This window comes from Paralichthys olivaceus, chromosome 16, assembly GCF_024713975.1.
Source record: "Paralichthys olivaceus isolate ysfri-2021 chromosome 16, ASM2471397v2, whole genome shotgun sequence".
NCBI classification, from domain to species: domain Eukaryota; kingdom Metazoa; phylum Chordata; class Actinopteri; order Pleuronectiformes; family Paralichthyidae; genus Paralichthys; species Paralichthys olivaceus.
Window position 1 is genome coordinate 58,207 of NC_091108.1, and position 27,193 is coordinate 85,399.

Genomic DNA, 27,193 nt, shown 5'->3' on the forward strand with positions numbered 1-27,193 from the left:
TATGGAGAGAAACATGAGCTCAGCAGAAAGACTACATTACAGATGATGATGATGACGAAGATGATGATGGTGATGATGATGATGATGATATTTCCCATTGGCAACAAGTGCACAAAAGATACGTGAAATTGTGTTTGACCTTAGCACAGCTGATGTTTCCAGAGAGATGTTCAGCTGCAGTCAGATAAACAGACAAACAGGAAGTTGTTTAGGACATAAATCTTGAAAAATGTTCATGTGAAAATCTTTTTTTATTGTGTTTTTAATGAATGTGTATTCATACATATATATTTTTAAATCATTTCTTTGGATTATAGATTTGTAAAGGAAGAAAGACTTTAGATACATGAATCTTAACATCTTCCTGAATGTTTTATAAAACATAATATTTTATTTACGTGTAGAAAAGAGTGACTGGACATTGTTGCGACTCAGTGACGCAACAGGAAGTAGAAAGTGTCCCACTTGACGCACGCACACACACGCACAGACCCCTCCCCCTGTCAGCAGCTCTCTCCGTTAATCCGCTTCTCTCTCTCCCTCTCTCTGTCTATCTCTCTCTCTCTTTGCGGTCATTATGGCGGAAATAAAAACAGGAATATTCGCTAAAAACGTGCAGAAACGTCTAAACCGCGCACAAGAGAAGGTAAGAGAGGAGGATGGATGGAGGGTGGATGGAGGACGGATGGAGGACGGGGGGAGGTGGAGATGTAGCTGGCTGAGGCCTGTGCAGCGTCTCTCTCTCTGATAATCAGCTGTTCTTTCGTCGATGTGATCAGGATGACGTGGTTCTCGATGTTTGTTTATCAGATATTGATTCGCACGAACATGACGTCATCATAAGTTTGATAAATCATAAAAACAATAATATCATCGGAAACGGACGGAGCACTTTGATTGGCTGAAGCTGACGAAGGATTAACAGTGTGTGGGTGTGGGTGAGTGTGGGTGGGTGAGTATGTGTGTGTGAGTGTGTGTGTGAGTGTGTGTGTGAGTGTGTGTGTGAGTATATCAGTATGTGATAGTAAGTGTGTGTGTGTGTCTGTGTGAGTGTGTGTGTGTGTGTGAGTTTGTGTGTCTGTGTGAGTGTGTGTGCGTCTGTGTGTGTGTGCGTGTGTGAGTATGTCAGTATGTGTGTGTGTGTCTGTGTGAGTGTGTGTGTGCGTGTGTGAGTATGTCAGTATGTGAGTGTGTGTGTGTGTGTCTGTGTGAGTGTGTGTGTATGTGTGTGTGCGTGTGAGTATGTCAGTGTGTGTGTGTGGGGGGGGTGGAGTTAGGGTTGTGTGTGTGAGTGAGTGAGTTTGTTTCTAAATCATCCAAACTATGTACGTGAACCAGTTCTTGTTCACCAGTGTGAACTGGCTCAACACTGCAAACAGCAACGCATTGAATGGCAGAAGTTGTAGAGCTGGGTCATCACACTCCTGTAACCAATCCTGAATTGAATTATCTATGTCCTGTTTACTTAAAGACTTTTATTTATTTTTGTCTGTATTTATGGATACATTTATTTATACTTTAGTCATTTTTCGTCCTCCAAACAACAAGAGTAAGGGAAAACTGCTGTTGAGGAAAGGAGCTTCAATGCTTCCTAGCTCATCTCCTTTAGCAAGGAAAAACCAGACCATCCTTTATGAAATCCTTGCAAAAGCAAAATTAATTTATAAATAATAGAACAGCTGTTTTATTCTTATGATCCAGATGTGAATCATCACATGATTGTCTGATTTCTTCTCTGTCACATCTGTCCAATCAACAACAAACAAAACTGACTTATAGTTCACAATTAAATTTAAATATGATCAGAAGTAAATATAGATATGATCAGAAGTGAATATAAATATGATCCCAACTAAATTTAAATATGATCAGAAGTAAATATAAATATGATCATTAAATATAAATATGATCATTAAATATAAATATGATCACAACTAAATATAAATATGATCAGAAGTAAATATATATATATATATGATCACAACTAAATATAAATATTATCAGAAGTAAATATAAATATGATCAGAAGTAAATATAAATATGATCACAACTAAATATAAATATGATCAGAAGTAAATATAAATATGATCACAACTAAATATAAATATGACCAGAAGTAAATATAAATATGATCACAACTAAATATAAATATTATCAGAAGGAAATATAAATATGACCAGAAGTAAATTTAACATTTCCCTGTTTTAACTGTCAGAGCTGTCCATGGTGCTGAAATTGTATCTGCTTCTGGTTGGTCCAGATATTGACTGAAGTTTGATTTTTTACCTTGATGAAAGGTTGTGCTGAGAGAATCCCACTGCACTTTCTCTAGAATCAACTTTATAACAAAAGATATGTTCAGTGATAAACCAGTGATATAAACCAATAATTTAAGTCAAATACTTTGTCCTAAGAAATAATGTGAAGAGTTTGTACTGACAGAACATTTAACCATCCTTTATATAAAAAAATAATAATAATAAATACAATTTTAATGTTCATAAAATGAGATTCTATTATTTGGACATACACTGAGCTGCATTCAGTACATGTTGAGCAGGTTGATCATTTGGTCTCATCCAGAAACACAAGGCAGCTGTGGCTGAGGGGTAGAGCAGTTATCCTCCAACCAGGTTGGCAGTTCGATCCCCAGTCTTCCCCATCTGCATGCCGAAGTGTCCTTGGGCAAGATGCTGAAACCCGAATTGCCCCTCATAGAACAAAAAGTGCTGCTAATAGATGCACTGTCTGAATGTGTGTGTGAATGGCTGGAAAGTGCTTTGAGTGTTCATCAAGACTGGAAAAGCGCTATATAAATACAGACTATTTCCAAGTCACTTATAAATAGTAAACACATGGTGGCATCAGTGAACAATGATGTGATATAAATAGGTTTATTTTAACTTGGTGATATTCAAACACACATGATCTGTGTCAGGCAAAGCCTCTGTCTGAAATGCTTGGTAGCTCTTAGTGCCAAAAAGCCAAATCTGCACTGATTGGTCGGTCACTAAAAGCCTTTTTCTGAAATGACCCAGCCCCTAAGGTTAGGTAGGGGTGGGTTCAAATTTTTATAATCACGTCATATCCAACAATAGTTTACTCTTTAGAAGAGACAGTGAAAAACAAAATCTGTGATGTTTGTAAATCTGATAGAAGAAGGAGAAAAACAAGAACAATAATCATTAGTTATTGGTTTTATTTAATGAGCATTATTTTATTTTTTTCTCAGGTGCTGCAGAAACTGGGGAAAGCAGACGAGACCAAAGATGAACAGTTTGAACAAGTGGTGATAAATTTCAGGAGACAGGAGGTGAGAGACATCATCACTAAAACGGAGGCTGGTGGTAAAGCCATCACGTAATAATGGCACTAAAGAGTGACAGTTATTTCAGTTTAACCTGAAGGGAACATGAATATCTGAAGCACATTTAATCACATTGACGTTTTGTTGAAAAATCAGTTTGGACTTAAGTCATGAAGTCATGAGACTGACAGCGTCGACCAGCCCCTGACATTAATATTAACCAATACTCTGTGTGTGTGTGTGTGTGTGTGTGTGTGTGTGTGTGTTAGTCTGAAGGTTCTCGACTGCAGAGGGAGATGAAATCCTACATGTCATCTATTAAAGGTGAAAAAGTTTCTGTTGTTTAGACTTAAAATATAAAACAATGTCTTGAATTGGTTTTTAATGAAGATAGTGTTGTAATGTTTTTCTTTGTAACTTTGTTTAGTTAAGTGCTACACAAATACAGTTATTATTATTATTATTAATAATAATCATCATCATTATTATTGTTATATAAGTATCACCTAGATACATAGATCAAACACAAATAAACAAAAATGTGTTCAAGTTTAAATTTAGGATGTGTTTGAAAATAAAAACATGTGAATTAATTGTTACCTTTGACCTTTGATCCAACGCAAGTTCTTCTCAGTTCACCTGCTCACAGGCTCTCACAGGTTCTCCTCAGCTGTTCTCCAGAGTGTCTGTGGACTTCATGTGTTTTAGTGTGAGGTTATCATGTCTCTGTGGGGACAACGTCAGTGAAGGTGTTTGTGTCGTGCAGGGATGCAGCAGGCGTCCATCAACCTGACACAGTCCCTGCATGAAGTCTACGAACCAGACTGGCATGGAAAAGATGATGTGATGACCATCGGGAAGGTTAGAGTCGTGAAGACGCGTCACACATTCACACCTAAACACTCTACACAGACATGCTGCTCTGTGTGAGACAAGAGTTCAGGTTTTTAAATGTTTTTTGTATTTGTGTTATCTGTTGTCTTACATGTTATTCTTATGCTTAGGTTGGCAGCTGGGCTCTTGTTCATGTATCTGTGCAAAGTGTTCACACCTCCCCGGGCCTAATATATTGACATCTATATAGATAGAGATATATAGCTCTTGCTTTTTGCTTTTAAAGGCCCTATTTTAGGTTTTCAACACTTTTATATTTGTATGTATTTTCAATGCTTTAATTCTTTTATTGTGTGCCCAGCGACTATAGACTGTTCAGGTGTGACACATAAGCCATTTTCAGACATGACCTGTGGATTAAGTCCAGATAATTGGTTCCAGAGTTAACCCACAGTTTTTTACATATGCATAACACAGCAGGAGGTTTTACACTTCCTCCAGAGAAAATTTGGATAATCTCCAGAGTTCAGTGCCTTTCTGAAAGCAGCTAAAGTGTCCATGTGAGAGACAAGTGTCCAGGGGATTTTTTGAATTCTGGAGACTTTGTCCCTGTGGGTCATAACCTGCAGGGACAGACTGATCAGGATGTCGACCCCTGGCATCTCAGATCAGACAGAATGATTGGAGCTGTGATTTGTCGCCGTGACAGCATAAGTGGCTTGGTTTCCTGCAGGACTGTGATGCATTGTGGGAAGACTTCCATAATAAACTGGTGGACTCGACGCTACTAAACCTAGATGAGTACCTGCAACAGTTCCCAGACCTAAAGGTAACAAACATGTTTTTTATTTACTTAAGAAACTTGAAACTTTGAACCAGAGAATGAAAACTAAATTTGGATGTTTCAGACTCGTGTGGCCAAGAGAAGTAGGAAACTCATTGACTATGACAGCGCTCGTCATCACGTTGAAACCCTGCAGACGTCTGGAATGAAGAACGACCGCAAGATGATGAAGGTGAGTCCATGAAACATGGTGGGCTTCAGAAGTTATAGAAAACAGTCACATGCTTTGAGTCTGGATGTGAAGATACAATATTTTTGTTCTCAGGCAGAAGAGGAGCTGAAAAAATCTCAGAAGGTGTTTGATGAGCTGAATGTGGGTCTGCAGGATGAATTGCCGACCCTCTGGGACAGGTGAGGTCCTAGATAACCAAGATGCTGCAGCTGAGTCACTGCAGATTCATAGATTGAAGAAACCTGATGTTTCCTGTAGATCAGCAGTAGAGTGTCATTCTCTTCAGAGACTGCAGGATTCTTTCAAACACAAAACATTACACGCACAAATACAAACCTGGTGGTTAGGGTTTGACCTTTTGCTGAAGGTTGCATTGATCTATAGTATCTGTTTCTTGAATACTGCTCAAATCATTGCTACAATGACACATGATATCTCCCTTTCAGCCGAGTCGGCTTCTACATCAGCACCTACAAGAGTGTGACGAGTCTGGAGACAAAGTTTCACAGAGAAATCTCCCTCGTGAGTTTTTCATTTATGTTTGAGTCAAACCTTGTTTATACAACATTAACAAATAAAACCAATAAAATGTTTCAGATGATTTGATCTTTAATGATGCAGATGATCAGTCAGTCAACACAGACGTCACTTCTCTCACCACTTAACAAAACATCTCATCTGGGTTTGGGTTCTCTGAAATTAGCTTTGACACTTATCAGTCCACCTCTGTTGACGAAGACATAATGTTTGATTGAATCTACCTGTCCAGGTATGCAGGCAGCTGTATGAAGTTATGACCAAACTGGGTGAACAGCATTCTGACAAAATGTTTACCATCCAAGGAGCCCCGAGGTCAGTTTGACCTTTCACTTTTACTTTGACTCTTAAAGGTTTGATATGGAATAGTGTGATTGTACCATCTGACATTAGGCAGCCAATCAGAAGACTTGTGATCATGTAGTTTCTGTTTTGTCCACTAGTGATTCAGGACCATTACGACTTGCGAGAACCCCATCACCACCAGAAGATGAGAGTCCACTTGAGAGTCCAGATTGCAGCTCCAATCATATGCTCCGTCCTGTCTCACCTGGACCACCTCGTCCCAAATCCCCGACACAGGTAGATCTTATTCATACTGGTCTCAGGTAGATGTTAGACGTGACTGTCAGTGTAATAATATGAATGACCATAAATATAAAATTATATATAAATATGATATAAACAACAGATTCATAATAATGTTCAAATTAACTTTCTGTGACTTTCTTTGCTGCAAACTTTTATCTGTAACTTGGTGAGTGAATATGTGACATAGTTTTATTGTCATGTCTGTGAATGTGAGCATTGAGTGAATATATAACATATTATATATATATATAATATATAATGTTGTCATATACAGTAGATTTCAGACCTGACAGTAGAATACATCCTTATTTCTACTGACAGTTCAGGTCGTGAGATCTGACGTTCATCTTAAACAATGCTTCCCAGTTTTCATTCAGCATCTTCACATCAGTTTGTTGATTGACTGTCACTTTTTTTTACACTATAAAACTAATATTGTGACATCACTGGATGTGGAGTTTGTTTTTGATAAACTCCCATCATACAACGCTGCAGCAGAAAAAATGGTGAAATGGACAATGCCTTGTTTCAAAAAGTGCTTAATATCTCTGTGAAGATCAAGTCTGTATCTAAAAGTAGAGTTAGGGTTTGTGAAAAATTCAGTGTCAAAGTTCAGTCAAAATTCAGTTTCAAAGTTCAATCAAAATTCAGTGCAGTAAACGTTCAGTTCCATTGATTGTTCCACCTCCTGACACCATTTGTTACCTCATCAGCAGCAGAAAAGAGGGTGCTTCTAGCTTAAATAGAGGACATATGACACAAAACCCTCCTGACCCTTGGTAGGTTCCTGACCCTCAGCAGGTTCCAGACTCTCAGTAGGTTCCTGACTCTCAGTAGGTTCCTGACTCTGTTTCAGTTCCTGACCCTTGGTAGGTTCCTGACCCTCAGCTGGTTCCAGACTCTCAGTAGGTTCCTGACCCTCGGTAGGTTCCAGACTCTCAGTAGGTTCCTGACTCTCAGTAGGTTCCTGACTCTGTTTCAGTTCCTGACCCTCGGTAGGTTCCAGACTCTCGGTAGGTTCCTGACTCTCAGTAGGTTCCTGACTCTGTTTCAGTTCCTGACCCTCGGTAGGTTCCAGACTCTCGGTAGGTTCCTGACTCTTGGTAGGTTCCTGACTCTCAGTAGGTTCCTGACTCTGTTTCAGTTCCTGACCCTCGGTAGGTTCCTGACCCTTGGTAGGTTCCTGACCCTCGGTAGGTTCCTGACTCTGTTTCAGTTCCTGACCCTCGGTAGGTTCCTGACCCTCGGTAGGTTCCAGACTCTCGGTAGGTTCCTGACTCTCAGTAGGTTCCTGACTCTGTTTCAGTTCCTGACTCTGTTTCAGTTCCTGACTCTGTTTCAGTTCCTGACTCTGTTTCAGTTCCTGACCCTCGGTAGGTTCCAGACTCTCAGTAGGTTCCTGACTCTCGGTAGGTTCCTGACTCTCTGTAGGTTCCAGACTCTTGGTAGGTTCATTAGAAACAATAGAAGACTGTTTCTTCAGAGGCTTGCCCCCCCCCCCCCCCCCCCCACTGGGCTGAATCTGTGTTGGGAACCAGTGTTTTAAAAATATCTCATCAATCACCAGAATAATGAATTAGAAACAGTAGAACATTTCATCAGAACATTGTTGTAGATGTCCATGTGTTTGTGGTTTAACACCTCAGAATATTAAAAAAACTGAAGCATTTTCAGTTTTTATTCCACTGACCTGTAACATGTCTCTGTCCTGTTCACATGTTCATGTGTCTCCATCCTCTTCATGTATTCATGGTAAGTAACCATGTCACATTCAGTGTTTTTTCAGTTTTCTGCGATTATTTAAAGATGCGTCACTCAAACACGTCGTGTTCAGATTGTTTGATTCAGTTTACGTCTGGATCATTATTCTGCAGAAAGTAATGAACATGTTTAGCAATAATTCTCAGACAGACATTAACATTCATTGCATGATTAAATGGTGATTGATTGATAACTAATGGTATTACGACCCAAAGTGAGTGAAGAAAACATCCCCACACCATCACAGATCCACCTGCAGGCTGGACTGTTGATACCAGACAGGTGGGCTCCATGGATCTTAACTGTTGCCATGATTACACCCGGAGTTTTCCAGCCTCTGAATCAGAGACTTGTGTGAACTGATCTCGTTTCAGTTTGAAAACTCTGGTTTTGTGTTTTAGTCTGAACAGAAACTGAGACATTAGTAAACGATGACGCCCACGTTCACGTTCTCTTCTAATGACGCCCACGTTCTCTTCAAATCAGTCACATGACTCGACTACCAACGGTGAACACAAAGCATCGCTATCACTTCCTGTCAGTAACAGTTCCATCTCGTCGTCGCTCAGAAAAAAGAAATCTCTGCTCTTACTTGTCACCATCACTGCTCCTCCTTCAGAGGTTTTTCTTTTTTTTCTGATTTTTTTTTCCAAAAGTTAAACTTTGAAGTTTAATGTTTTTCTTGTTTATTTGTTGGTCAATAATTTATTTTCGTGTTTGAAATGTACGACATGTGTGATCATGTGACTGCTTGCGGCATATTAATAACATCACATCTGTTAGAAATTAAATGTCAGTTGTCTGAATAGTCAAATACTATTTTAGATTGAATGACCTCTAATTAATATAATCATGCAATTATTGATTAGGAATAAAGAATTTAGCTGCTGTGGATTAATGCTAAATTAATTCATCCTCTCAATAAAATCGACCGCCATAATACAAACCAAAGAATCCAGAGTTTCTGTAACTCTTAGAAGAAAATGAAATGTTAATGTAACTCTATTACAACTCTATCACATGTAATGCTGTAAAGTGCCGTAGCGGAGTGAACTGTATCATTGTTTGTGTTTTGTCCACATGTGGCGTCATCAAAACATCCATTGAAATGTTTCATTAAAGTCAAGAGGTTCTGTTTGATCTATTTATGAATTAACTCTTTGTTTCCTCTGACAGTTTAAAAAGGGACCACCGGTTCCTCCACCACCAAAGGTCACACCAACAAAGGAGGTGGCAGAGGAGCAGATTATTGACCTGTTTGGAGGAGAATTTTTACCTGCACCTTCACCATCACAGGTTGGGGTCCTCACAGACTCAGTGTTTGTTAAATCTTTATGATATGTTATGTTCACCTGCTTTTGTTTGGATGTTGTCCACAGCCCAATGAACGACCTGGAGAATCTCTACTTGACCTGGACTTTGATGCTTTTCAGCCTGATGAGAGTGTTTCACCGATACCACAGGTGCTTTCATTAACTCACATGCTACAGAAAGTCGACTAAATCAAAAGCTGTCTGACAATGAAATTTACTGTTGACTGATGTGCCAAATGAAAGAGTTTTTATAGAGTGAAAATCCACACTATACAAACTACAAACATTGATCTGTATAAAATATGTGAGAACCAGCTACAATAAAAATATGTGCTCTTTCAGACTGCTGTACCTTGGGATATGTGGTCGGTGAGTTAGTCCATTTCGGTCATTTTTAATAAGGAATTATTTTTATTCATATTCACAATCATCGTCTTCACCCTATAAATTTACACTCAGATTATTATTGAGGATTAAAAGTGAACTTTACATAAAAAATTACTTCCTCAAAATAAAAGATTAAAGTCAACAGATACATGTAAGATTTTAACATTTGATCATGTTTCTATTTTTTTAAAGGGAAACTCTCAAACTGCTCAGCCTGTAAGTATTCATCGACCCATGATGATGTCACAATGAAAGAGGGAACCTGATCAATCCCTGATGATTTTTTTAATTGTCTATGTGATGAAAACTGTAACATACCAGAAACTGATCTCTTCCAGTCATGACTCTGGGTTCAGATCAGGATCAAACTTTAACCTTTCGTTCGTTGATTTTCCGAGCAGGCTACAGATGGCGGCTTCATCGCTGACTGGTCTGCTGACTTTGGTTCTGTGTCAGCAAATGGAGATACCTCTTCAAGTGCAGAGACCCCTGGTGCCATTGCTGTAGGACCTGACGAGACGCAGGTTGAGGCAGAGGGTGGGGCTCAGGACTGGCACCAGGCAGATGGCTGGCAGGCGGGTGGAGAAACAGCCACACCTCCTCAGGACACTGAGGCAGCCACAGCAACTGAAAACGAGGTTAGAAAGTGGGACTCTCAAATCAACACCAACCTTCATACCACTGCAGTCAGAGGTGATGAGGATGAGACAGGTCAGGCAGATGTTGGGGGGGGCGTATCAGAGCTGGAAGAACGCAGGAAGTCCACCCCAGGACTGATATTTACCAACGAGTTCGGAGAACAGATTGAGGACAGCACAGAGGACAGAGGAGAGAAGTTATCCGGGTCTCCAGACAATTCTGGCTCTGAGTACGAGACTGCTGAGGAGTGGGGGGATGGTGGTCAGGGTGGAGGCTGGGCGAGTGCTGATGATGAACTTACATATGATCACCACCTAGTGTGTGACTCCGACAACATGAAGAGAGATTATTTAATAGAAGACAAGCTCATAGCAGTTCACAGAGACCTATCTGATCCAGGAGGTGCATTTGATTCAGTTCCCTCGGCTGAAACAAAGGGAGGAGGTGCTATTGATCCAGATCATTTTGCTGAAACACAGGAAGGAGGTGCATTTTATTCTGATCCTTTCGGCAAAACACAAGGAGGTGCATTTGATTCTGATCCTTTTGTCGAAACACAGGAAGGAGGTGCGTTTGATTCTGATCCTTTTGCAGAAACACAAGGAGGAGCTGTGTTTGATTCTGATCCTTTTGCTGAAACACAAGGAGGAGGTGTGTTTGATTCTGATCTTTTTGCTGAAACACAAAGAGGAGGTGCGTTTGATTCACTTCCCTCACCTGAAACAAATGGAGGAGGTGCTATTAATCCAGGTCATTTTGCAGAAACACAGGAAGGAGGTGCGTTTGATTCTGATCCTTTTGCTGAAACACAAGGAGGAGGTGTGTTTGATTCTGATCCTTTTGCTGAAACACAAGGAGGAGGTGCGTTTGATTCTGATCCCTTTGTAGAAACACAGGGAGGAGGTGCATTTGATTCAGGTTACTCAATTCAAACACAGGGAAGAGGTGCTTTTGATTCTTATCCTTTTGCTGAAACACAGGGAAGAGGTGCGTTTGATTTAAGTCACTCAATTGAAATACAGGGAAGAGGTGCGTTTGATTCAGATCCTTTTGCAGAAACACAAGGAGGAGGTGCGTTTGATCCAGAGTTCTTGGATAAAACAAAGTGTGGAAACGAGGAGAGTGGATTTGAATTTGATCCATTTGTTGACAAGTCAGGGGGAGGTAGGGTTAAGGTCACTGGGTACGGGAGTGGGTGGGATTCAGACCCTTTTGCCAACAGCTTCCCAGCAGCATCTTCAGGGACTGAGGCTCCCGCCTCCAAAACCACACCCTGGCAGAAAATTAGTGACATCAGAGGCTTCGATTCTTCTGCCGCTCGACCAAACTCAGCGTCCATCTTTGGAGCAGCAGCTGAAGGAATTAAAGGTGTAAACTTTCCCAGAAATCACAAAGAACCAGATCATTCAGACATGTCCGAAGACGAGGCTGCAAACCGGAGATTTGAAAAGTTGTATCAAGAGCTAGATACAGAAAAGGAAGAGGTACATGACTCCTCCATCCTTTAGTGTGGTAGTTTAGCACAGGTTAGAAATCAGTCAAACCCTTGTCCCACCTTCAACCTTCCAACACAAACCAATAGAGTGAAAGTAGTTTTGGTAAAAACCTGGATCCCTCAACTGTTCGCTCGCTTTGTCCTCTCATCCATTTTCATGTAGAAATGTTTTCCCACAAAGCTTCTGATAAAATTTAACAGATTTCCCCAGCTAATTTACCAAGGTCATTTGGTAACATTTATTTTCTACAAACATCAAAATGTTCATTTGACATGAGATGAATAGTTTTTATTTTTACATCTTTAAGTTCAGTTGTCACATTTAATTATGTTTAAGTTTAATGAGATATTTATTTTTTTATCTTCAGTTTCAGTCTGAATTTGAATTAAATTAATTTCAGTTTAACTTCATTATTACAAAGATTTTTTTGGGGTTAGATCAAAGATCAATTAGAAACATATTGTCAATAATGATAATGATAATATCTGTTAATTGTTCTCTGTTCTGGTTCATGTTCGTGTTTTTGGATCTGGCTGTGTCGATGTAATGTTTCTTCCTCTCTGGTTTACTTCCTGCTCCCTGAAGGATTTGTCAAACCCGTCATTCTTTGCTGATTTTGATAAGATGGTGAGTTTTCATTATAAACATTTAATATGAATTCTTTTATTGATGTGTATGAAATGTAACTGAATAATATATAAGTTGACACATTTTGGGTTGAACATTTAATTTAAAACATTAAATTTATTTTAAATGTTTTTGACATGAAGAAATTGACGTGAGGTTTGATTGTTTGAACCTTTTATTTAAATTATTGCTTAAAAGATCAGAGTCACATTCAAAGTCAGGCTTAATGCTGACGCTATCACTCATGCTAACCACCATCTTTTTCTGCGAAAGAACAATGATCACGCTCTTGAAGCCTCAGAGGCTCAAGTTGCTTCCCCATTAGAACTGGCTGAGGAACTGGACAAACCTGCAGCGCCTCCTGCTGGAGACGTGGAGGCACTTTCAACTCCCCCTGCTGGTGAGGAAGATACAGCAGATGTTTCTGGAAGTCCAGAGGAGGAGAAGCCTGCAGTGAGTTCTTCATTATCATCTTCATTATCATCTTCATCATCATTATGATCTTCATCATCTTTATCTTCATCATTATCTTCATCTTCATCTTTATGTTCATCATTATGATCTTCATCATGATCCTCATCATCATTATCAAGATCTTCATCATCATTATCTTCTTGTTCATCATCATATTCATCATCATTATGATCATCTTCATCAAGATCCTTAACATCATCATCATCTTCATCATCATCAAGATCTTTAACATCATAATCGTAATCATCATCATCTTCATCAAGATCTTCAACATTATCTTAATCACGTTCATCATTATCATGATCTTCATCGTCCTCATCATTTTCATCCTCTTTATCATTATCTTCATCATCATTATGATCTTGATCATCTTTATCTTCATTATTATGATCTTCATCATGATCTTTATTATCTATGTCATCATCATCATCAAGATCTTTAACATCATAATCTTCATCATCATCTTCATCATCATCATCAGCATGATTATGATCTTCATTATCACCATCATCATCCTCAGTGTTGTGTTTACTGCAGCTCGGTCACTTGTGTTTTTTGTACCTACACAATGTTTGTGGGTTAATTATGTTTTTCTTAAAGCCGACTGTAGGATCTCCGAGCTCTGACAAGATCAAAGTCCAAGAGGTATCTTTTCTTTTCTCTGCTTTTTATTCTTTGTCATTTTTTACAGACATTTAATGGTTTATTATTTTAATATAAATTAGATTGATCAACTTTTCTTTAATCAGTAAGATAGATAGTTTGATGCTGTGAAACTTAATGTGGCCTCACTTAATTATCATAAATTGTTAATTGTGTTTAATATTGTTGTTAAAGATGTGATGAAAAATCCTGAAAAGATCATTGTAAACACAAACTAACACTGAACTCCAGCTTACTGTAATTTATAAAAGTTTTAATTTCATTGATAGGATTTTTTGAAATTCTTTTTAGAATATTTATTTAAAACAAGTTTACTTTGTTGGTCTAAAATACAGGCTACACTAATGTTTTTGAAATAATATTAACAGATATTAATTATTGTTGTTGTTGTTGTTGTTGTTGTTATTTAATACTTTTATTATTACTGTAATACTTTTTTTTTCCAACAGATTCCTGAAGCTGAAGAAGCCAGAACACCTCCAGGTGAAGCAGCTTCATCGGTAACTATTATCATTGTTTTGTGATATATTTTAGGATCTGACACATTAAATTTACTCTAAGTTCATAAAGTGCCCAGTTTGTCTTTGGTATTTTAATACATTTTTTTCATTTATACACTGACTGATACAAATGTAATTTGCTTTAATATTTAACTTTAGAAAATAATTATTAAGGATAAAATAAAATTTTATTTAAACTAAGTTCATAATTTTGTATCACCAACAGATTAATCAGTTTCCTTTATGTTTTTCTTCCTTTGCTGAAAATAAAGAATACAATTCTCTGAACACTGAACAGATTTAATAAATTATGTGTGTTTTTGAAAGAAAAGGATTATTAATAAAGGTTTTTTTGTCCTCCACAGGAAAATATGCCCATCCCCTCAGTGGTGATTGAACCTGCCTCCAGTAATGAAGGTGATGACGACCGGGACGTTGACATCATCTCTCCCACTGTCATCAATGACGATGGTCAAAATAAATCCATCAAACACATGAGTCCATCTGGTGCAACATCGAGTCATCCTGAAGATTTTCTTTATAAGGTAGTTGATTGTTTAGTTTACTCACTTTGTTTTTATGTTATAATACAATTACTTGGGTTATCTGAAACATTGAAATGTGACAAATAAGCAAAAATATCAAGAATCGAGAGAGGTGTAGTTGTTGGCTTTACCTTGTAGGTTGAGACGATGCACGACTTTGAGGCTGCAAATTCAGATGAGCTTGAACTGAGGAGAGGTGACGTTGTGTTGGTAGTTCCAACAGCTTCAGTAGAGGATCAGGTAAGAACCACCAGTGATGTGTTAAATTACATCAAGCTGTTTGAAAGAATGAATGAATATCAACGATGATCCCAACTGATTGTGGAGTTTCTGTGTTGCTGTTGTTGCAGGATGCCGGCTGGCTCACAGGCATCAAAGAAAGTGAATGGTTAACACTTGGAGCTGCTGCTCAAAAAGGACTGTTCCCTGACAACTTTACCCAGCGTTTGGAGTAAGACGATTTTATTGCAGGTTAAGAAAATTAGAAGAAATTTGATACATGTATGTGCAAGCAGTTCAGCATGTAGCCAACCCCTCTCCTGAGAAACTAATATTGTCCTGCAGCTATGTGCTGGATCACATAAGGTGTTTTCTCTGATAGATACAAGTCTTTGTTATTCTGAAAGTAAAACCTGTGGTAATAAATACTAGTTCTATTCTCTCAGCAGAGAGAAAAGCATGATGTGATAGTGTTGTCTGCTTTTCCTGGAACTCACATTTTATTTAAAGAAATATGAGTCAGATAGTTTACCAACAAAAGCAAAAAATGTGTCTGAAGAGCAACAAAAAGAAAAAATGCATCTTCTCTACATAAGTGTGTTGTACTGATTTCATTCTCTGCTGTGTAATAAATCAGAAAGCTTAGTGACACAATTTATTTAAATGTCTAAGTGTAAAGTGAAACTATTGAGTTGTTACTTTCAGTCATTGCTGTTACCTTGAAGTCACTGTGGGTGTATTTCTGTTAAAGTCTGTGATCTTTCTTTTGCATTTGTGGTAATTGATTTACCTATGTACAATCATTGCTGTGTTTTTTTCTACTTAGAAATATATTATTGATTATGGACCAACAAGCATTGCACATCCAGCATGATATTAATCTTTTATTAAATTATTTAAAGATAGAACAATAAAGAATCTTACCACGATTATAATACTGTATGTCTAAATAAGGCACATCTTGAAAATCATGTTTATAAAAATATTTAGAAAATGTTATCTATTTATAGGTGTAAGATGAGAGGAAAATTGTTGTTGTCATTGGTTTCCATATTCAAATTGTTCTGTAGATCAGCAAACACAATGTCAGGCTACTTCAGTTAATCCTCCATGTCGATCTTTCTGTGATGTACATACCCCAACATTATTGTCATGATGAATAAATGACACTCATTAAGGTATCATGGTTTGTTTTGGGCAAATTACTTTGCAGAATTGGCCTAGGGCTGATCTAGGTGTGTATAACTAAAAATAGCATCTGAAAAAGACTCTTCTAATGCAGACAGAAGACTACATACTTTGGAGTGGAGAGCAAAAGGAAGGGGTAAGGGTTTGAATATCAGAAGCTGGTTGGACATAGAAGATCCAGCAACCCAACATTGTCTGGTTCCTAACACACAAGCCATCCTTGGACAGGTGCTGGGGTTTGGGTAACACCAAGGATGTTTCGTCCCGAATACATTTATCCATTGTTTTTCTTGTCTTTTTTGCAAAATATCTCCATTCTTTGGAATGCAAGTGAATGTCTGGGATGTCAGCTCTGTGTTGTGTCAGAGCAAATACAGGTCTCCTTATTGGTTGTCAGACTCACCTGGTCACATACACCAAGGTTTTGAAAAGGAGGTTTGTTAGCAGTGAGACGTGTGAGGAGCTGGAGAGTAACTGTGGCATGAACCCCCTAACCCTTAATCTAGTTTTTATCTAATGTCAAAATTGAACTCTTTGGCATAATGATGCTGAGTGAACGAAAAGCGAGCTGGACAAGTGTGTTAGACTGATTTCAAAATAAAAACTGGGCATGTTAGAGGGATTTCAAAATAAAAGCATCCCAGTCTGCTAATGCAGGTTTCTAACACGTGACGGACGTGAAACTGGGAGAATACAACTATCTCAGGATGAAGAGGAGGAGATTCCAGAGCTTTCATCATCTTCTTCTTCTTCATCACCATCATGTTAGTTATCGTCATCATCACCATCGTTAGGCCTGAGGTCAGACCTGAACGTGGTGATACAGTTGGTCGGAGGGGGGCAGTATTGTCACCGATGGCTGTTACATTAACACGTCAGAGAAGTAACCCGGAAGTGGTTGGCGGTGTTTCCCCGGGTCGGGGATCTCTGAGTTGGCTCCACGGACCGAGTAGTGTTGCGTGTCTGTCACGGTTTAACGGTGATGGGGGTCTGTGCGGGTCTGTGCGGGTCCCTGCTGGTCTGCCTGACCCTGCTGCTCTCCGCGGCCCCCCCTCTGACTGCTTGGGAGGCGGATCTGGAACTACTGGACCTAGTGGAGGAGATCCCGCAGACCTTCTACCAGTTCCTGTTCCTGGACCAGGTCTGTGCTAACGGCTAATAGCAAACTGTCTCCATGGTAACCTTATGGAAGGGTTAAGGCAACAATGCTAACACCTGAATGCTACTCGCACACGAGGCTAAGCTGTTTAGCATTGGGAGCTGATGTAGAAAGAGAACCGGACCAATGACCCCAGTTCAGTTTCATGCTAACACCTGATTCTAACTGCAGTGGAGTCACGAGGAGAAAACATTCCCCTCACCTGTCTGTCCTCTCTCCTCACCTGTCTGTCCTCCCCTCACCTGTCTGTCCTCTCTCCTCACCTGTCTGTCCTCCCCTCACCTGTCTGTCCTCCCCTCATCTGTCTGTCCTCCCCTCACCTGTCTGTCCTCCCCTCACCTGTCTGTCCTCCCCTCATCTATCTGTCCTCTCTCCTCACCTGTCTGTCCTCCCCTCATCTGTCTGTCCTCCCCTCATCTGTCTGTCCTCTCTCCTTATCTGTCTGTCCTCCCCTCACCTGTCTGTCCTCCCCTCACCTGTCTGTCCTCCCCTCATCTGTCTGTCCTCCCCTCACCTGTCTGTCCTCCCCTCATCTGTCTGTCCTCTCTCCTCACCTGTCTGTCCTCCCCTCATCTGTCTGTCCTCCCCTCACCTGTCTGTCCTCTCCTCATCTGTCTGTCCTCTCTCCTTATCTGTCTGTCCTCCCCTCACCTGTCTGTCCTCCCCTCATCTATCTGTCCTCTCTCCTCACCTGTCTGTCCTCTCTCCTCATCTGTCTGTCCTCCCCTCACCTGTCTGTCCTCTCTCCTCATCTGTCTGTCCTCCCCTCATCTGTCTGTCCTCCCCTCATCTGTCTGTCCTCCCCTCACCTGTCTGTCCTCCCCTCATCTATCTGTCCTCTCTCCTCACCTGTCTGTCCTCCCCTCATCTGTCTGTCCTCCCCTCACCTGTCGGTCCTCCCCTCATCTGTCTGTCCTCTCTCCTCATCTGTCTGTCCTCCCCTCATCTGTCTGTCCTCCCCTCACCTGTCTGTCCTCCCCTCATCTGTCTGTCCTCTCTCCTCATCTGTCTGTCCTCCCCTCATCTGTCTGTCCTCCCCTCACCTGTCTGTCCTCTCTCCTCATCTGTCTGTCCTCTCTCCTCATCTGTCTGTCCTCCCTCCTCATCTGTCTGTCCTCCCCTCACCTGTCTGTCCTCCCCTCATCTGTCTGTCCTCCCCTCATCTGTCTGTCCTCTCTCCTCATCTGTCTGTCCTCCCCTCACCTGTCTGTCCTCCCCTCATCTGTCTGTCCTCTCCCCTCACCTATCTGTCCTCTCTCCTCATCTGTCTGTCCTCCCCTCACCTGTCTGTCCTCTTTCCTCACCTGTCTGTCCTCCCCTCACCTGTCTGTCCTCTCTCCTCATCTGTCTGTCCTCCCCTCATCTGTCTGTCCTCCCCTCACCTGTCTGTCCTCTCTCCTCATCTGTCTGTCCTCCCCTCATCTGTCTGTCCTCTCTCCTCATCTGTCTGTCCTCTCTCCTCATCTGTCTGTCCTCTTCTCATCTGTCTGTCCTCCCCTCACCTGTCTGTCCTCTCTTCTCACCTGTCTGTCCTCTCCTCATTTGTCTGTCCTCTCTTCTCATCTACCTGTCCTCTCTCCCCACCTGTCTGTCGTCTCTCCTCACCTGTCTGTCCTCTCCCCTCACCTGTCTGTCTCTCAGGACGCCTCAGCAGCAGAGATAAAGAAGGCGTACCGCCGTATGTCTCTCACTCTGCATCCGGATAAGAACAAAGACGAAGATGCTGAGACTCAGTTCAGACAGGTGAGGAAATAATACCAACACAAATACGTAGCTGTCGACCAATCACATTCAACCTCTGCTTCTGTTTTCAGCTCGTTGCCATTTATGAAGTCCTGAAGGACGAGGAGCGACGACGCAAGTGAGTCTGACCAGTTCACATCACCGTCCACTCTCAACAAATTTCCTTTCTCAAGGTCTCAAGTGTCTCCGGCATTCTTTTTGAAAAACATTTATTGACAATTCATGACCTTTTTAAAAATCTAATTACCGCAATTGTCTGAAAAGATCAAGAATAATATATTAATGTAAGGTTAATAAAAATTGCAAGCAAATATGAGCGGGCCCTCGCCTCTCAAGGCTTCCCTGACCAATTTTTGTGGATCAAACTAGCTGTTGGGCGCTGTGACTGTTAGAGTATGCTGGTATTAAGATGTATTCAGGGTGGGACCCGTATCACCCTTATGAAGTTTGACAGTGATTGGAGCAAAAACATGGAAGTTACAGCTACTTGAAATGTCAAAGCAATCTATTGAGATTTGCTGCCAAGCGATGGACACACCCTCTGACAAAACTTTCATTCACAAAGTTTGATTGTGAGGCATCACCAACTTGTTTAGGCTCTCCTGTCCAAATTTCAGATGCAAACAGGCTACCTGCAGGAAACCAAAATGTAAAACATGTTATTTCCTGTCACAGCTAGGGGGGCGCTATGGAATTTATTAAATATTATCCTAGGGATCATTTCTGGGTGGGACTGAAATTCCTCATCACGCCACAGCCACGCCCCTGGACGTAAACTCACCAACTCAAAAAGTCCCTAACAAGACATAAACCAAATGTGAATTCTTTTGGAGGAAATCTGTAGGAGGAGTAGGATTTTATGTGTCAAAATGACAAAAATTATGCAAAATTTGCACCTTCAATCCAAATTGCTGACTTCCTGTTGGGTGTGGTGAAGAGTGGCAAGAGGACTTTTTGTGCAGCTTGGCATGATACTCGTGTGCCAAATTTCATCCACACCATCAAGTGTATACCACAATGTGAAAATTGAATGTAAATCCAATTGAAGTTGTACCAGTTGACACTTAAAAAGAACGAGTTCAAAGTTTAGTTCATACAGATGAAAATGAACTTGTTCACATTCATTTGTTCAGTTTTTTTATTGTGTAAAATGGAGATGCAGACGTGAGGTGGTGAACTGAAGCAGATTATTGATCCACTCCACCATTTATATTAAAACCAACAGACAAAGATTTCAGTTTTCACAATATTTCATTATCAGGGTTAGGGTTAGACATAGGGTTAGGACATGTAAAAAACAAGACATTTCCTGTAACCCAGGGGACCCTGTGATTTTAAGTCAAGATTTTGTTGTCGAGAGGCCAGAACTGACTTTTACCTGTAGTCGTTTACTAATTCCTCTTACAACTACTGTAAATTCTGGAAAATAGTTAAATCCACCTCTAACAATCCAAGCCCTCTTCCACCTGCCTATGATGGTATTGGGTCTTAATCAGATAACTGACAGAAAATTCTACTGTTTTTAACTTTGCTGCATCTTGTCAGTTATTTGAAAATCTTAGTGGTGCTCCGGAAGATTGTCTGGAAGAAAACTGCTTATCCTTCTAGTGCTGAAGTAAACAATTCCTTCAGCTTATCTCCGTTCTCCAGTATGTCAATAGCTGACACCATATGAAATATTGATGAACCGCAGTTGACAGTTGATGACGAGTTGTCCCCCTTTACTCTCAAATCCTCAGCCCTGCTCATTTGTGAATATGTAACTTATATTTTTAATCTCAGTATTACCTCTAGCATCATCTCCACAGTTTCGAAGACTGCTTACATTCTCCCCCTCCATAACGCTGGTAACAAATATGAATTAAAAAACTATCATGCGATTTCTATCTATCCTGTCCCTCAAAATTATTTGCGTCACTTGTTAATGAAATAGTTTTTATCCCCACATTACATTCCAACTCCATTTCAGTCTGGACTTGCTAATAACGTTGTCAACAGACAATAGAATACACTGCTCTGCTCTTTATATTGATTGATTTAAAGCTTTTGCCACAGTAGACCACACTCTGCTTTTACATCAACACACCATTTCCAATTGTGAAAAAAAAAACTGGCCTCCCTGTTTTTTCAGTGAGGAGGGATCAGCATACAATACTCCTGATCTCTCTGACATGCTGTCCTGGAATGTTGTAATTTTACCCAGCACAACCATGGCTTACCCTGCAGGTGCCAAAGATTCATACAGAGCGAGAAAACTTCCAGCTAACTTTATCAATGCCATTGAGACAATTACGAGAATTAATTCACAAAACTACTGATTATAATTGTCCCTGCTCTTGATTTAACTACTGGTTTTAATTTAATCTTTTCTTAGTTATATATTTTGTTATCATTGCTGTACTTTTTACTTTTTAACATTGTACTTTTGATTTATCTTGTACTTATGCCCTGTATTTTTGTATTGCTCAGCACCATTGAAAATGAGAGTTCCACCTCAATGTGTCTCCCAAGGTTTTAAATAAATAAATGATGATGACTGAGAAGTTTTGAGTAGATTGGACCATATATGTCTGAGATTCAAGTACTTCCTATTTTCGTTGCGAGTCATTTAACTTTGATGCCACACCATAGATGCACACAGTTGGACAAAAAGTCACACTTATAACAACTTTCAATCTCCAAGTGGTTAAGTTGTCTGTCTGACTTCCTGTTAGGTTTAGCATATTGGTTCTTGGGACTTCCTTGCTCATAAGGATGTGACAAGTGCATGTACCATATTTCGTCCATGTCAGTGAAACGTGGTGCTGGGGCTGCACATTAAGGGCCGCTGTGGAGCCATTTGTGGAAATAAAAGATGGCCATCGTCTTTGATTTCTTGTGCTTGCTAAGTCAGCACATGTGGAAAAGATAAGATGCAGAGCAGTTTTGCGTCTGTTAATTTCTCTTTGTAAATATTCCTGTGGTTTGTGAGGAAGAGGAGGCAGTTGAGCCAGAGGGGGCAGGGGGCATGAAGGAAGGTTAAGTTCCTCCTCAAGTACAAAGTGCTAGTTGATGGCTCAGACCACTTTACATTACATGTCATTTAACTGACGCTTTTATGCAGAGCCACTTCCAATAATGCATTCAACATCTATGATGGGTCATTCAGGGTTCAGCATCTTGGGTTTTGGGTTAAGGACTGGGATTGAACCACCAACCTTCTGGTTGAAGGACAACCACCCATCATTATCCAAGCCAGAGTCTTAAGTTATGTCTGTGTCTTTCGGGACAATTCAACAGAGAGATGCTCAAGAATTTGTCTCCATCAATCGAAAGCAATCGTTTTCTCTTAGATGTTTTATAGTAATGAATGTTTTGTTCTGTACTGTACCAGTATCGAAACTGTATTTGTACTGTGCCTGTATCTGCACTGTAACTAACTGTTCTGTACCCGTATCTAAACTGTACCTGTACTGTGCCTTGACAGGTATGATGACATCCTGGTGAATGGGCTTCCTGATTGGCGGCAGCCAGTCTTCTACTACAGACGAGTGAGAAAGATGAGTAACTCTGAGCTGGGCTTCCTCCTTTTCTTCATCCTCACTGTTGGACACTACGCGGTCATCTGGTCCATCTACCTTGAGAAACAGCTGGTGAGACAACCAGTCAGAGCAGAGCCTCAAAACAGACCATGTTATATGACCTGATGATTAATCTGCCTGATTTCCAGGACGAGCTGCTAAGTAAGAAGAAAAAAGAGAAGAAGAAAAAGCTGAGCTCCAAACCAGCAGAGGAGCTCAGGTGTATCGATCAGGATCGGACCGACAGGTGCCATCATGCCATCATCTCCACAGGACTTCATAGGATTTTGTATTATTTTTTAATATTTGTTTATTTCAGGGTTCACGACCGACCTCATTGGCAGGACATCCTCCCTCTGAAGCTCAGCATCTGGATTTACCTGTCTGTGAAAAATCTGCCTCAGACCGTGCAGGTAGGATGGAAAGCTATTATGAACCATGTTAAAAGGTGGAGTGTTCTCAGACCTGGTCCTGGTCTCAGACCTGGGGCCTCATTTAAAATTACTTCTCACGCTAACATTGAGGAGAATGTCCACAAAAGACCTCAGTCTCCTGAGCAGCTACTTTCTGCTCTGGCTCTTCTTTAACAGTGCACTGGTACGATGAGTCCAATCCAGTTTATTGTTCTGGTGAACACCCAGGTCACTAACCCAGTTTTTTATGATTAAAATAGGTTCAAGCGAAACGACTATTTCCCTCACATTCTGAGAGTGTAAAGCAATTGTCTTTTTATCTTCACCTTTCAATTTGACCAGTTTTATTTCAAACACTATCCTTTCTGTCATACTCACTCACTGCATTAACGCAGCAGCAGTGAAACCACTCAGTTTTTTCTTTTACTAATGACATCACTGCTGCAGCCATCAAACAATCTGTCTTTCTCACAAGCCCCTTGATGTCACTGTCAGAGAAGTGGAGCTGCTTCTTTTCATCGCTTGATGCCGTGATTCACAATAAAAACCCATTGGTCAGCAGATTCATTTTATATTAATTGTTTGCTTTGACCATTTATGAGAAGAAGGGCAGAATTATGAGGCAGATCCACGAACGCATATTTCGAGTGTGATTCATATAGGGAACATTGCCTTGAGGTTTGCGTGCACACGTACACTTTTAGTATGAATCATACACACTATTTTATAAATTAGACCCCTGGTCTCTGTGTTTCAGGAGGTGAAGCAGTTCTATGAGGACTATCAACAGATGAAACAGCAGCAGAGAGAAGAAGCTGAAGCTGAACACGAAGCTGTGACCAGTAATTAGTATTACATCTTTTCACTTCAGGCTACGATAGTTTCTCACAGACTCAATGTTCTTTCCAACTGTATCAACTGCACCTGAACACACCGCCTGATCATTTTCTCAATAATGACAATTAGTCTCTGGTTGAACTTTCATTTCCTATCCGCCGTTGCTTCTTCAGGAGAGAGGAGACCAAAGGTCAAGAAGCCAAAGGAACCAAAAGAGTTTCCAGTTTATAAGCCATCATCTGAGAACCTGAACTACCAGAGCTATGACCAGACCTCGTCCATTGAGGAGATTGAAGACCAGATGGACGTCTGGCTGCAGGACAGCAGGGCCACCAGGAAGAAGGTGTGATGTTATTGATTATAAATCAGTTAATATTATGTCCTCAGACTACCAACGGGACCGTAGTGGACTATCGCTTCCAGAATTGTTTGTGTCTGTGACCTTAGGCTGCAGACTGGACGGAGGACGAGCTCAGTCTCCTCAGCAGGTTGATGGTTAAATTTCCAGGAGGAACGCCAGGTCGATGGGATAAGATCGCTCATGAACTTGGACGATCAGTGTCTGAAGTAAGAAACATGTTCCACACCTTGCACAGAGTCGTGCATGCGTCCCATAGTCTCAACGTACAGAGCTCAATCTGTATATTCCATTTCGTCCCCCACAAACCAAACCCAACAAAGTTCCGTTCAACAGATACAAACAAAGATAATCCGTTCCGGGTTTTACTGCGGATCTTCATAAACCAAAAACTCAGGAAAGAAAAGCATCCATGTCACTTCAATAACAACAGCGTTCAAATAAACAATATGCTAAGGACACTCACGGTACCGTTGATGGTCCAGTCGGTCCGTCAGTCATGCGCTGGACAGCAGCTCCAGGGAAACTCCTTAAGGAATAAATCCACAGATGATTTCCTCTTGACTCCGGCTTTAGAGACGAGGTTTCTGATCCTGAGCAGTGACAACACTGCTGCTCTTTCTTGCAGACTTTACAACACACTTTTGTAAAAGTAGACGATGCTCTCTGACCTACACACTCATTGCTCTGAAGCAATTGCTCTGACAGTCATTAATAAACAATTCTGAGGTTGGGAGGTAGAAGCTCTCAACTCTGATCCTGGACTTAAACCTCTGACTGAGAACAATTATTTAAGTCTGAATGTTCTTTCAAATATCAGGAACCAAAATAATGTGTTTTCTTCAACAGGTTACGACGAAGGTGAAACAGGTGAAAGACAACGTGAGCCACACCTCAGGTACACTTTTGCTCTTATAATAAGTAGTTCTACTGACAAGTTCTATTGTCATCATCATGAGGTTCCACTGACAGTACCATGCTTTACTGACAGTATCAGGTTCTATTATCAGACTGTGCTCATCATGTTGTAGTAACAGGTGGAACAGTTCAGCAGAATGGGTTAAAGTATTCTTTTATAGAGCAGCAGCAGGAGGAGGTTGGGGCAACAGACAGTTCTGTGAGTACTGTCAGTTTTTTGTTTTACTGTGAGGTTCCACCAAGAGTATCAAGTGCTATTGGCAGTTTCAGGTTCTACTGTCAGTACAAGGATCTGGTGTTCTCTTTGTTTCAGGTCTGGTGAAGCTGTCTGAGCTGAAGAGCCCTCCTGTTAGGGTACTTACTGTTGCTGACAGTGCGATGACTCAGAGGGTGGGTGGGGCCTGTGAGGAAGAGCAGGAGGAAGAGGAAGCTCTGGCTGTGCGCCGGAGGAACAGGAAGTCCTCTGCAGCAGCAGATGGGGGAGGGGTAAAGATCAGAGGTCGTCGGCAAAGAGATTTCGACCCTGCGGCTGTGGAAGAGGAGGAGGAGTCAGAGCCTCAGGAGAACAGGGACAGGGCGGATCCTGCCGCCTGGACTCAGAACCAGCAAAAACTACTGGAACTTGCTCTGCAACAGTTTCCCCGTGGAACTGTAGAACGCTGGGACCGCATCGCCAGGGTGGTTCCTGGGAAAACCAAGGTGAGAGATGACAGACACCAAGGGGGGGTGCTTTCAGGTTATAGAAGTGGAGACCAGGACAGAACATGAAACATGTTTTACTTTCTGTTCTAATGTGTTCTTCACTGAACCTGAATCATTCTGTATGTTTGTAACCTGATATCTGTTGTTGTTTTTAATTCACATCCATTTAAATACATAAATTGCAGACAGTTCTGATGATGTCAGAACGTTTCTTTGCTTTCAGGAGGAGTGTATGATCCGTTACAAGATGTTGGCTGAGCTGGTTCAGAAGAGGAAACAGGCCAAGAGCTGATGACCCTTGATCTCCCATCAGACAGGTGAACCATGTGACCTGTCAGTGTTTTATCTCTGTGCAGGTGAGCTGCCCTCTGATTGGACAGAATTACAATTCATTTTCTGTATATGTTTGATGTTTCACCTGCTCAGGTGTGGTTTTTAGAAAAAAAAAAAGGAAGCAGGTGACAAGTGTGAAATCACCTGACCTCACAGCTTCATGTGCCTTAGCTCCATTCAGCATGCTGTCAATCAACTTCTGTTCACCTCATCAATAAACAGTATTTATTATTTCCTGCCGTTTGATTTGTCTGCTTGTCGCGATGACAACTTTTAAAGGACCAGTCAGCAGATACTCCTTCCTTCTCATTGGTTCAGCTTTTGGTGGGTTCAGAGCTGTGATGTGAGACAAGGTGTGTTCGACTTTGTACAGCTCTGTGTGACTCTGACTTAGTGTGATGCATGCTGGTTAAAAATGTTGTCTTAAAACATGGCGTGAGCTAGCTGCAGTCAGACAGCTCCTTGGTGCCGCCTCTGTGACGACACTACTCTGCTCTGATTGGCTGAAGGAATTCAGATGCATTACCTCACAAAGTGTGTGTGTGTGTGTGTGTGTGTGTGTGTGTGTGTGTGTGTGTGTGTGTGTGTGTGTGTGTGTGTGTGTGTGTGTGTGTGTGTGTGTGTGTGTGTGTGTGTGTGTGTGTGTGTGATATTGCGATGACAATATAACTTACAATAAATCAACAAATATGCTGTTATGGTCTTTCTGCTTTGGTTTCACTGGTATAGACCTCATACAGAGAGTGGTCTGTGCAGAGGCCATAGATGTTTTTTGTAATAAATTGTGAAATATAAAATGTCTCTATAAGATTCAGGAAAATTTTAAGAAGACCGATTACATCACTAAACACTGACTTGAAGTGCTTTCTGGATTTATTGCAGCTAGTATGAAAAAAGGCCTATCTCAGATATTAAGTGAACCACAATCTGGTTTTATAGGCAGTAGATTTATTCACAATAACATAAGACTTTTCACAGACTCATTTTATTATCGTCAGACATTTCCAAAGAGTGGATTGATTGTATTCTTGGACCTTTATAAAGCCTTTGACTTAGTGGAGCATCCCTTCATA

General features: G+C 40.8%; 2 protein-coding genes across 4 annotated transcripts; both read left to right on the forward strand.

The window, feature by feature from the left end:
- Positions 1 to 460: 460 nt before the first annotated feature.
- On the forward strand, positions 461 to 16,090 carry amph (amphiphysin). 3 transcript variants are annotated; one of them, XM_069510972.1, is made up of 22 exons: positions 461 to 646; positions 3,233 to 3,313; positions 3,577 to 3,631; positions 4,074 to 4,168; positions 4,875 to 4,970; positions 5,050 to 5,157; positions 5,251 to 5,336; positions 5,604 to 5,679; positions 5,927 to 6,009; positions 6,138 to 6,276; positions 9,223 to 9,342; positions 9,426 to 9,509; positions 9,702 to 9,728; positions 9,939 to 9,962; positions 10,148 to 11,869; positions 12,467 to 12,508; positions 12,782 to 12,961; positions 13,583 to 13,627; positions 14,095 to 14,145; positions 14,511 to 14,690; positions 14,829 to 14,930; positions 15,041 to 15,372. In XM_069510972.1, the coding sequence occupies exons 1-22, from the start codon at positions 578 to 580 to the stop codon at positions 15,143 to 15,145; spliced, it is 3,570 nt and encodes a 1,189-aa protein (XP_069367073.1). In that variant the 5' UTR covers positions 461 to 577; the 3' UTR covers positions 15,146 to 15,372. The 3 variants fall into 3 exon arrangements, with proteins under 3 accessions (XP_069367073.1, XP_069367074.1, XP_069367075.1); XM_069510973.1 differs by having other exon boundaries at positions 9,232 to 9,342; XM_069510974.1 differs by lacking the exon at positions 12,782 to 12,961 and having other exon boundaries at positions 464 to 646; positions 9,232 to 9,342; positions 10,148 to 10,384; positions 15,041 to 16,090.
- Positions 16,091 to 16,979: 889 nt separating this feature from the next.
- dnajc1 (DnaJ (Hsp40) homolog, subfamily C, member 1) lies at positions 16,980 to 26,351 on the forward strand. The gene is made up of 12 exons (XM_020107616.2): positions 16,980 to 17,238; positions 18,898 to 18,999; positions 19,071 to 19,117; positions 22,466 to 22,631; positions 22,709 to 22,806; positions 22,879 to 22,972; positions 23,730 to 23,814; positions 23,983 to 24,152; positions 24,257 to 24,376; positions 25,017 to 25,065; positions 25,399 to 25,784; positions 26,011 to 26,351. Exons 1-12 carry the CDS (start codon positions 17,080 to 17,082, stop codon positions 26,077 to 26,079), a joined length of 1,545 nt encoding a protein of 514 aa, XP_019963175.1. The 5' UTR covers positions 16,980 to 17,079; the 3' UTR covers positions 26,080 to 26,351.
- Positions 26,352 to 27,193: the final 842 nt, after the last annotated feature.

Bases quoted from the DNA above. Each gene is read 5' to 3' on its own strand.
- amph (XM_069510972.1), top strand. From the start codon at position 578: ATGGCGGAAATAAAAACAGGAATATTCGCTAAAAACGTGCAGAAACGT. The intron at 647-3,232 runs GTAAGAGAGGAG...TTTTTTTCTCAG, and splicing joins TAAACCGCGCACAAGAGAAG to GTGCTGCAGAAACTGGGGAA. The intron at 9,343-9,425 runs GTTGGGGTCCTC...TGTTGTCCACAG, and splicing joins CTGCACCTTCACCATCACAG to CCCAATGAACGACCTGGAGA.
- dnajc1 (XM_020107616.2), top strand. From the start codon at position 17,080: ATGGGGGTCTGTGCGGGTCTGTGCGGGTCCCTGCTGGTCTGCCTGACC. The intron at 17,239-18,897 runs GTCTGTGCTAAC...TCTGTCTCTCAG, and splicing joins AGTTCCTGTTCCTGGACCAG to GACGCCTCAGCAGCAGAGAT. The intron at 22,632-22,708 runs GTGAGACAACCA...CCTGATTTCCAG, and splicing joins TCTACCTTGAGAAACAGCTG to GACGAGCTGCTAAGTAAGAA.